The sequence below is a fragment of the Ceratotherium simum genome, chromosome 1, assembly GCF_057802395.1.
Source record: "Ceratotherium simum simum isolate JZ-2026a chromosome 1, ASM5780239v1, whole genome shotgun sequence".
In the NCBI taxonomy this organism is placed as follows: Eukaryota; Metazoa; Chordata; class Mammalia; order Perissodactyla; family Rhinocerotidae; genus Ceratotherium; species Ceratotherium simum.
The window spans coordinates 51,495,927-51,507,399 of record NC_141900.1 but is presented as its reverse complement, the minus strand read 5'-3'; the positions used below and the strand labels follow the sequence as shown (position 1 = coordinate 51,507,399).

General features: G+C 39.8%; 1 protein-coding gene across 2 annotated transcripts in view; it reads left to right on the top strand.

The window, feature by feature from the left end:
• Positions 1-4,068: 4,068 nt before the first annotated feature.
• The window catches only part of SNX13 (sorting nexin 13), a 129,065-nt gene continuing 121,660 nt past the window's right edge, over positions 4,069-11,473 (top strand). The window contains exon 1 of one of the 2 annotated variants that reach the window (XM_087428153.1): positions 4,069-4,822. In XM_087428153.1, the coding sequence (XP_087284279.1) occupies positions 4,223-4,822 (600 nt within the window). In that variant the 5' untranslated portion in view covers positions 4,069-4,222. The remainder of the gene's footprint in view (positions 4,823-11,473) is intronic. The other variant, XM_004418952.3, reaches the window with a different exon arrangement.

The window sequence follows — 11,473 nt, the reverse complement described above, 5'->3', positions numbered from 1 at the left end:
GATCTTTGTTCCTAAAACCATTATCCAATAAAGGAACCAAAGTTCCTTAGAGAAATAACTGATTCTAGGACTGGGGTATGATGAGCTTGGAGTATCTTGTAGTACCAGAAAGTAAGGAAGTGCTCAAAAACAAAAACAAACAAAAAAACCACTCCACATTGATGGGAACATATTCAAAGGATGTCAGACAACTGCAAAAACTCCCAATTTGAGCCGGGACAATTTGAGCAACAAAATAAAATAGTATAGGATTTAACCCAAAACATAAAATAAATATCCGAGTCCCTACTCATATAAACAAATGATCGACTCAATAAAAAATAGAGGAGACAAATTTCCTATGCAAAATAATTCCAAATAATTTATGTAGATACTCTACCTTCAAGGAGGAGGAGCATAAATTCCTGCTCCTTAAGTGTGGGCTTCGCATTAGTCACTTCCTTCCAAGAAGTATAGTTTGGAGAGGGGAAAAAAAAGAGTAACCTTGCCATGGAGAAACCTGACAAACACGACCTCAGCCAGGTGATCAAGGTCAACATAAACACTGATAAATCATGTTGATGGTATGTATCCTTGACAGGTGACCCGGGGCAAGTTACTAAACCTCTCATGGCCTCTGAGAGTAATAAGATCTACTGTGATGGCCTTTTTCAATTGTTAAATATAATACATGCAAAATGCCTCCACAGCACCTGGCCCATAAGAGGTCCTGAAAGGTAGTATTCATAACGGAGAATTAAATATTTGAAAAGTGCTTTAGGTCTAATTTTTGTGGTGTAAAAATATTTGTTTTAAAAACTATTCACTGGGATTGCCAGTGATCTAGTAATACCTCTGAAATGTACTACAGACCTCTATATATTTATCATATGGTCCTTTCTATTTAGATGTTAGTATCATGGAGCTATGATTGAAGAGACTGGTGAACATTATTTTGTTATGGCTGCATCTGCTGTTAGCAATGCTTTATTATTTCTGCCTCTGTCTCTTAGGCTTGAGCTGCCTCAGTATTTTCTCAAAAAACACCATGCAAGAAAAAAGCACATGCTGGGCTATTTGAAACTAGACTTCAGATCACTTTTAAATCCCCTGAGATTTCTGCTTACTGTTGCTCTACTAAAGCTACAACAAAGAATTGGGATATCCTGCTGTTGTCTGTTCTTAGAATGTGTCTCCTCTGTTGGCAATGCTTTATTTCAATACTGATTCAGTGGCTTTGATACTGGACCTTGTTAATAAACGTAGAGTACTATTCAATGCTCAGTAGAGGTGGCAGGTGACACCGATGATATTGCTTTATGAAGAAAGTGGAGTTAATAAAATGGCTTAAGAAACCAAAAGATTAAATGTGACAACTGTTTGATAGATGCAATTTGCTTAGGAGGTTGATGCTACTTTTCCAGTTCTGAAAAGGAATTACAGCCAATTTGTGACAACTTGAATATGTAGAAGAAATTTGTTTTAAAACTAAAAAATAGGCAAACTGGATGTTGCTCGGAGGTTTAGAAATCAGTGGGAGTGGCCTGTTTAAAAGCATCACACCCTTGATTTTTGCCTCTGACCTCTTTTTGTCATCCTTTCCTGTGTTAATTGGACAGACTGGACACTGCTGTGGGGGAATCAAATCTTTTGCAATAACAGCCACAGATGTATCATTATCGTGTTTCTTAAGATGGATTGTTTTGTTTTGTTTTAAATTTCTGATTGATAGCCAAAGAAGCCGGCATCTCAAATCAGCCTGTCCCAGGTTTCCTCTGTAACAACTGATATGATGTTTTTAAGACCACAAGGAACGAAACTACATTCTGTACCAAATTAGGTGCTTCTTTTTTTTTCAAGCTAGCTGCTTCTGTAAGCATTCTCTTTCCCAATTATATAACTCCTCAATTTCCATAACTCTCTGAAATGACATACCTTCTTCACTTTGTTGCCTCCCTTGCTAGCAAATTAACTTTGACTCATACCCAAGATATATATAAGGTTTGTTTTTAACATTCATTATCCCCCCCCACCCCATTACCACCATTGAAAGTATTAGCAGTGATATAAGGTGAAGGGAAAGGCATAGCTCACAATTCTTTCATAAACTTTTCTCCAGCTTTACATTCTCCAGTAAAAGTAATTCCTCTGTAATTGCAAGATAAGAACACACAATGACTAATTAAAAATAAAACCTTTCAACAACAAGGATTTTGTTTTATCAGTTTTAATTAGGCCTTTTCCTTTTGGAGTCTTTTAGGAAACATTCACCCATTTAAGAAATATTTATTGAGTGTCTACTATGTGTCATGCACTATTCTAGTATTCTAGGTGCTGAGAAAACATTGTTGAACAAAACAGAAAAATCCCTGACCTCGTGGAGCTTACCTTCTAGTGAAGAGAAGACAGACATTAAGAAACAAAAATAGTAAGTAATTATGTTAGAAGGTGAAGTGCCACAAAGAAAACTGAAGCAAGGAAAGGAGGATGCCGGGGAGGCACAACATTTTAAATGGGATGGTCAGAGTAGGCACAGCTGAAAAAGGTTACATTTGAGCCGATATGGGACAAAAGTGAGGGATCTAGCCATGCAGATACCTAGTGGAAAGATTCTTCCAGATAAAGAGAACAGTCACTACAAAAAGGCCCCAGGGCTGACATAGGAGCAGGGTAGCTGGAACCAAGTTCTTAGTAGAAATGAGGTCAGACAGGTGAATGTGGGATGGGACTTGGGAGGTTAGCTAGAATAAATTTTTTTTTTAGGTCACAGAAAATATTCTGGTTGAGAAAACTGGGAGCTAATGATTCTGGCTTGCTCCTAGATCTAGAGACAAACTTCTAAATGTTGAAAGCATATCTATGTCATATTATAGGTTGGTACAAACCTCAAGTTGTCTACACTTAATTTACCACCTTTAAAATAAGTGAAAATGCCTTGCTTCTGAAATGAGAAAAATATGCGAAGAAAATGAAATACTCAGGCCAGACACCTAAATTAGTTTTAATTCACTAGCTGGTATCTTAATTAATGAGACTCCTCTGTTTTCTTATTTACAGGTTGGAACAGTATCTTTTTCCAGGTTCCTTGTCGTCTGTAGTATCTCTTAGTTTCCTTTAATATCTTATTCCAGATAGTATTTCCAATCTTATTTCCTGTTCATCCCTTAATCTGTCAATACTAGTAACACATCTTATTGTATCGCAGAGGTCAGAATTTTGCTGGCCCAGCAATACGGAAATTATATATTAGTTGTAGACTAAGACAACAACAAAAACTACTTTGCCTCAATTAGTTGAATTGAGTAAAATCAAGATTTTTCTTGAATTTCTGCCGTCCTACCTAAATGAACCATTTTGTTTCCTTGGTGAGGACACAACAGAACAGAAATAACACAAAGTTTGCAATGCCTTTACCTAATGTTTTGAGAATTTAAGAGTAATGTATTAAGTAAATTTCATTTTACACAATAGTACTATTGTTAACGAAGGCGGGGAAGAAGTGGGGGAGACTCCGATAAAAGGGAAGGAATTACTGGCCTTACTTTTCCAAAATGCCTTTGTACTTTTAAAAAACACGTGAAAGGGTTCTGCATGTCAAATCTGAAAATTTACTCTTCAATTTCCTTGGAAACTGGTTTCTAACATACAACAGGGTAACATACTTTCACAGCAGGTTCAGGTAAACTACTTGCATTATAATTCAGGGAGAAGTGACTGCCTCTAAGTCCACACACAGTAGCTCATCTACTGGTAGGTTCGGAATGGTGTCAGTCTCAGGAGCTTCTATGCACACTGCGTTCCAGAGTTCAGTCCCATTTAAGTTGGGACTATTTACGACACCTGCTGAAATTTGCTGATATACACACACATTGTATCAAAAAGCCAATAAAGCTGTAGAGAAGGCAGTTAAAAGGCAAGAGTGGCTTTAATTCTTTTAGAAGTTTCTTACTAGAAGCAAAACTAAGTCGTCATTGTTATGCAGGTGTTGGCCAATCACCTAATCAGCGACAGTCCTAACTGCCAGGATCACGGTAAAACTGATATGCCTCTATCACTTCTACAACCTGTCGTGCACCCCAGTAGAGAACTCGCTGAGGATCGGTAAGGACAAAGGAAAGTTTCTGTCAAAGTTTAGATAGAGAGAGGGACTGCGCGAGGAGCAGTTTCAGATCATCTTTAAGCCCCAGACAGCGGAGGAAGTCAAACCTCCCGCGTGCTCTTCGGTCGCCGCGGGACCAGGGAAATGCGAGAGGGAGGTTTTTCTACAGGACATCTGCCGCCTTGTCCCCGAGAGGCGCGAGGTCCGCGGCGCCATCAGTCGAAGGCTGGGCCTCCGTCGCTCTCGCTCCAACCCAGGGCCGACCGACCCCGGCGTGCGGTAGAGGACGAGCGGCCCCCGACGGCGCGCGCGCCAGCTCTCGGCTCGACCCTGCGCTGGGGCCTTTCTCCACTCCCGGCGGTCCCAAGTCGATCTGGGCGCCCACCCCCGGGCGCCTCACCGCCGGCGCCGAGAGGGCCGCAGGACACCCGCCTTCGCTTCCCCGCGCGCCGGCGCTATGGAGGCGGTCACGAGACGCCGGCGGCTCCTGCGCCCGCCAATGGGAGCGCACGTCGCGGGGAGACGCGGACGTCGCTCTTCCAAGATGGCGGCGCGTCCGTCGCGAGCAGCCGGGCCGGGGGGAAGCCAGCGAAGCCGAGTAAAGCCGCCGCCCGGGAGAGGACTGACGGAGCTGTTGCCGCCTTTGGCGGCGGCTCGGGCAGTTTTCGCTGCTGCCACGGCTGTTGCCATGCGGCGAGGCTAGGGAGGAGCTCACTTCCCCGGGGTATAATAATGTTAACAGAGGTAAGCGGCGACAGCGGCCAGTGTTTACCTGTGAAATGGGGAAGGGGCCGGCGCCAGCCCGTCAGAGAGCCTCGTTTCTCCCGCTGGCAGGCCCGACCCTCCGCAGCGGGCCCCGGGGCCCGAGGAGCAGCGGGTATCCTACAAGTGCCCCCTGAATAGGAGCCGTGCTGACTCAACCGAGTCCCACCACCTCCGGCTGCCTGTGCCTCTTCTTTCGCAGCTGCCACTTGCCCGTCGCCCCTGGCACTGGTCTCCTTCCTGTTGTCGCTGCCTCCTAACTCATCGCTCCCTTCGTGATGTCCCCTTACACGCTGCTCTGTGGCAGCGCTGGTCTCTTTGCGTTGCTGCTGGTTCCTCTTCCCCTACTGTTTGCCCGAGGTCTCCCTTCTCCGGTCCCTGGCCTCCAGGCCCCTCCACCTCCCAGCTCGGTCAGCATCCTGGGTTTGTCACTCGGCCAGACCGGTTTTTTCCCCCACCCGCTAGCTTGACTGCTTCGTGCAGTGGGTCTTCTTTTTCCTCAGGCGACACTTGGAATAGCTCAGGTCTATCACCCCCCTCCCACACCCTGTCACCTTTCGCTTAAATCGTGGGAATCAGAAAGTTCAGTTTCTCATCTACCCTCTTGATTTGCGTGAGGCTCCCTTGGTACTCTGTGTGGAACAGTTTTTTTTCTTAGACCTGAAATGGAAGTAGGGCAGCTATGACTAGCCCATCAGTTTCCCTTTTCTAGTGCCTGATGTCCATTGCAAAAAGCAGACTTTTTGCAGAAGTAGAGGTTGCCTTTGCTAGCAATACTTCAAGGGGAAGAACTAAATTGATGTAACTAGGTACTTAACCCAAGTTAACACAGTTATGTGTTGTGGTATATACTGGTGTAGGCGTCATTGAAGATACATTCTGAAGCGTGTGGATTTGAGGAAATAGCTTGGCTGCTCACTTGAAGTTCTTTGTGGATTCCGATGTCAGCTGTCAGGGACTAGTTTGGGTATCTTTGTGGGCTGAACTAAGGATAGGAAATAACTTTAATGGGCAATGAGAAGTATTCCTACTTGGGCCAAAAGGGAAATAAAAACGTTTGTAGATGAGTGGCTTTTGTTGTGTGCAAATATGTTAATAAAGGACTTACTTGACTTTCCAACTTGAGTAACTCTGAGGAGCTTCATCCTTTGGTATTTGTACTTAATAATCTACACAGAACCTGGCATATGATGTGTCTGGTAGGTACTTACTGGTTGATTTTAACTCATGAACTACTTATTTCTAGTAGTTTGTAGTTCACTTTATATTTCTAAATTCCACAGGTTTTTTTCATTCCTGGAGTTTATTTCCCAGAGATTATCATATATCATAAGCTTCTGTTGTCAGTAGCAGTAGTAGGTTAAGAAAAAAAAAGACTTAAAAGTAGCAGAAGTTCTATTTTTTAACCTTCAGTGTGATATTTTGGGTGGGAATAATTAGCCTTAAAAGTTTTGAGTGCCTCTAATGTACAATATTTTGTGAGATGATCTTTTGGTTCAACTTGGCTTAGGTTAGCCTGTTTTAAAGAGTTGTAATGCTTTCATCCGAAGTCGGTGTCTGCTAGTAGAATGATAGTGTCTTGATTTGGAAAGACTGAACTTTCTAAGCTTCTGTATTTTAAAATAATTTCATGTTTCAATGAAATATTTTAAACAATAAGTCAATGATAGTAGTAAGTAGGATGTACTTTAGTGCTTTGTGCATGTGTACCATGCGCACCTTGTAAGTGACAGAGCCAGGGTTCCAACCGTGTGGTCCCTGCCAAGTCCATTCAGTTAACCACTACGCTGGATTGCCTCTCCAAAGTAAGGGCCAGATTACATGGTACTTGGATTTTATCTATGGTTTTTAGTAGTCATTTTATAGATTATAAAACTCAAGCCCCGAGTACTTGTCCAAGGTCAAACAATGATTAGTGGCAAAGGTGAAAACTAGACTCCCATTTCCTGACTCTCAGTACTCAGACCATTTTGCTTTCAATGAGTAGTTTTCAGCTTTCCTGATAGATTTTAGAATATACTACATCTTTGTCTGAATATTGTCAGTAGGTAAACTGAAAAATATCATTACTTGAGAAAGGCTTTTTGCTTTGCCTTAGCTTTTTTTTTTTTTTTTAAACAAGGCTCAGAGAGAGCCCTATTTTGAAATATTTTAGACATGAAATTTTACTCAATATTGATTACTAAAAAAATTAGGAGTGTGGGACTCATTTTTACTGCTTCTCTTAGTACTAGCTTAGATCATCAGGTTTTAGGGGATGTGATTTAGTTTGTTAGATCTCAAAATGTATAATCATGAGTTATTTTACAAAAGAGTCTCATGTTCAGCAAGCGTATACTGTGCTCAGAAAGTGGTGAATTGTATTATCTACTTGGTTATTTTACTTCTCAACATTGAGGTAGTTGATATTATCCCCATTAACCAGATGAGAAGATGGAGATTGAAAGTTAAAATAGCTAGCTTAAAATCATGTATCAAGTGGTGGAGCTGGGAGTCACACCTAGTTCCTCTTATTCCAAATTGTGTGCTGTTTTTGTGGCTCAGTATGGAACACATCATTAAGTTTTTTTGTAGCTGATAATCATCACTATATGATTTTTAGGGTTTTTTTAAACCAAGGTGGGGATGCTGAGTATATAGATACATAATAATAACAGTGATGGTAAACATTCATATGAAACTTCAGTTTTGTGTTTTGTCAAAATGTTCTTTGAAACCTTTTCAGAAATGAGAAACCCTCCAAGTGATCAGTTAAGGGCTATATTAAGTTAAGCTAAAAGGGAAGATTTCTCGATTGAGCAAATCATTATGTACATTGAACTTTGAGACCTGTGAAATATGATAGATTTCTGTGAATTGAAAGTACAGGCCCAGTAGGTTGTCTTGCTTTTTTTTTTTTTTAAGTAAAGAGGAGTTAACGTAGTTCTCAGTTTAAGCTTTTTGGCTTCAATTTGTATTATTTTCAATCTAAGTACAATTGAAATATGTAGAAGACTTACTAGCCATATCTGTGTATTTGCGTCTTTTGCATTTTCTGTACAGGGATGAGAGTTTTTCTTTTTTTAATGACCAGTTACATTTTTTTTCCTTTTACTGTCTTTGCCCCTGTTGGATGTCTTACTGTTAATGTTACTGCTACAACATTTGGCAAAAAATTTGTTATAGTATACTTGAAAATTATTCATTTAAAACCCACTCAATCAGTCACACACACACCCCCCCCCTCCCTTTTTTAATAAGAGTGAACTTCCATGTATCAGAATTAGTTAAGGTATGGGATGTTTACTTGATAATTTGTTTCAATTAATCTGAATTTTCACAGCATTAGAATATAATGAAATAATTTAACAGTGAATTTTCATCAAACACACTTTTAAATTTTTTTTGATGTTTTAAAAGCTATTAAGGTTATTATTTTATGGTTCAAATAAATTTGAAAGATATTTGCCAGAAGGAAGTTAAATAGGTTTCTTCTCTTTAGGACTTCTCATAGCTTTTGATAGGTAATTTACTATCAAAGAAGGTGATAGAATTTGCATCATATTGCAAAGTTGTTTAACCATAGAGACTGTGATGGCCACGAAGTGCCCAAATTAAACATTATTTCTGGGTGTGTTCTCTGGTTGAGAATGAGATTAGCATTTGTATTGGAGGACTCCTTAAAGTAGATTGCCCTCCCCGGTGTTCTCGTGGGCACCATCCAGTCCATTGAGGGCCTGAGTAGAACAAAAGGTGAAGGAAGGAGGAATTCCCCCCCCCCCCCCCCCCCCCCCGCATTCATTTTTCTGCCTAAGTGCTGAGCTGGGCCATCTCATTTCATCTTTTCTTGCCCCTGAACTGGGATTTACACTGTCAACTCCCTTGGGTCTCAGGCCTTTGGACTGATTGGTCTCAGGCCTTTGGACTGATTATACCAGTGGCTTTCCTGAGTCTCTAGCTTGCAGATGCAAATTTTGGGGCTTCTCAGCTGCCATAATTGTGTGAGCCAATCCCTCATAATAAATCTCCTTAAAAAAAAAAAAAATATATATATATATATATATGTATCTGCTATTGGTTCTGTTTCTCTGGAGAACCCTAATACAGAGACTTAGAGAGTTTCTTTTATTTCACTTTGGGAAACCTGAGATGTGATGAGTTGTGCGTCGAGGAAGGGTCTCTGGACTTTCAGGGCTCTTTTTCAACACACACACTTACCTATAATAAGTGCTTAGTAAAAAATTATGACTTGATTTTTTTGATTAATATATTTGTTAATAGAAATACTCTTGGGATGGATTACTCCTTAAACTACATGAGCTATTTCTTTAATAATTAATTAATGACATTGTAAAGGCTGCTAACCAGAACAAGAACCATAGGGCCATTGGCATTCAAAGGATGTTAAGAGGTAGGAAAGAGATTTCATAAGGGGAGTGGAAGGACATCACTATTTAGAGTAAGGCCAGCTTGCGACACTACACACAGCATTGTTAGGCGTCTTTTGACAAGCCGAGTTGAATATTGCCAACCATTTCTTAAGAATTTTAAAGGGCCTTTGTTTTTTTCTTCCCCAGTTGGTTCCAAGTTTTCAGAGAGCTTATAAATAAATTATTTAGTAATTATTTATTTAGTAATTTTATTTTAGTAATTTTTACTAAATTTACTAAAATACTAAATTACTAAAATAATTTAGTAAAATTATTTAGTAATTATTTTCATTATATTTTATTAATCCAGCACACATATACCCATTGTTCATCACTTCTGATCAGCAGCTACTAGCTGGATGATAGAATTGCAAACAAAAGAAATAGGTGTGATTTTTTAGTTAAGCCCTACAACTTTATAGAGGCATTTCAAAATATTAAAATAGAGGTTTTAGATTTCTGTAACTATCCTTGGGCATCCCAGGTAGGGAGATACCAATATATATGACTCTAGTGTTCAGATGGTTTGTTCCAAAGTTTGTTGACCAGCTTTCCATAGAAATTGACAAAGGATAGTTCCTTAACTAGTCCACTGTATGTTTATGATTAAAAGTGTTGCATTAATTGCTACAAGTTTATAAAATTACTTTTATTTTATTTGAGGAAATATGGAATTAAATTTGGGAGAAGGGCTAGGAAATAAGTAGAAATGCTTGTAGTTTTAAAGATTTAAGGCATTGGTTTGTGTATCATAAGGCCACTGCAAAATGTGTAGCTTTTCAGTTCTTCATGTAGTAACTACTAGCATATATATAGACTTTTGCAGATTATAAAGGGTGCTTCATGCCTTAATTTAATCATATTATTAGATGTACTCATGCTTACTTAGGTTTAGCATCATTTCTAGTTTAAATATGGAATAAAGAGAATTCTCATAAAGGGAGAAGAAAAAGGGTATGAGAGGAGGTTTGAAATAGAATTGCTTTAGGTAGAATCAACTAAGCTGTGTTAGCTGAGTAATAATGGGAAAGGAGGGAGCATGAGCTTCTGGAAGAGGAATAAAATAGGTTGTATTGTGGGGAAGAGTCCAGTGCTGGCCGCTCATTAACTAGCCATTTGATGGCAAAGCTAAGTAACTTTATAGCATTCCCTGAGTGAGGTTCTCAGGGTATGGCTTTTTAAATTGTTTTGAAATTCTGTGGTTTCATAGACCAAGTGCCCCCTCAATTGATGGTAATCTAAAATTAACTTTCTGTTTCTCAGTAAGGTTTAATTTTTTTTTTTTTTTTTTTTTTGCTGAGGAAGATTCGCCCTGAGCTCTCTATTTTGTATGTGAGTCACCGCCACAGCATGGCCGCTGATGAGTGGTGTAGGTCTGCGCCTGGGAAGTGAACCCAGGCCACCGAAGCAGAGCGCACCGAACTCAACCATTAGGCCATGGGGCTGGCCCCCAGTCAGGTTTAATTTTGATATTACAATGCCTTAAATATTTATGAGGGGAGGAAACTTTGAATTAAAGCAAGTGGACAGCTCTTACACTTTTTTATCATTTTAAGAAGTGGTTGAAATTGAGTGAATAAATAGACTGGAGCCATGGTGATGTGTACTTGTGTCTATCATCAAATTATACCTACCACAGTTGTGAGGCAACACACAAATGACCTATATGTTAAGCATTGTAAGGATGAGTCCCAACTTTACCACTTATTTATGGTGTGACATTAGGGAAGTTATTTGAACTTTCTGAGCCTTAGTTTCCTGTGTAAAATTGGGACTATAATAGCACCTTCCTAGCTGCTCTCACATTGTTGTGAAGATCAAATAAAATGATAGAGGATATAACTCTTTGTAAACTGTCAGTAGTTACACATTTATTAGTGGTTAATACATCAGGTTTTTTCTCTATATGCCTTGCACTGATATGAATTCAAATCGTGGGCTCCATCTAGCTTTATGGCTCACTAGCTTCTCAGTGGGTAGGTAGATCACAGGAGAAAGAGGGGAGATCCCCTGGCCATTGGTGTAGTTACAGGGGGAGGCAAGGGATAGTCTAAAAGAAGTGTAAGGAAAAAAAAGTAGGCTGAGAGCATGTCTTGCAAACTAGTAATGAGGATAGTTTCTTGTGTGGTTGGTAAGCTGATTCCAAGGAATTTCTGAAAGGAAGTTCCAAAAAGTATTTTGAAAAAGGTTACTTATTTGAGAGTTAGCAGTCATTTGTGTGTAC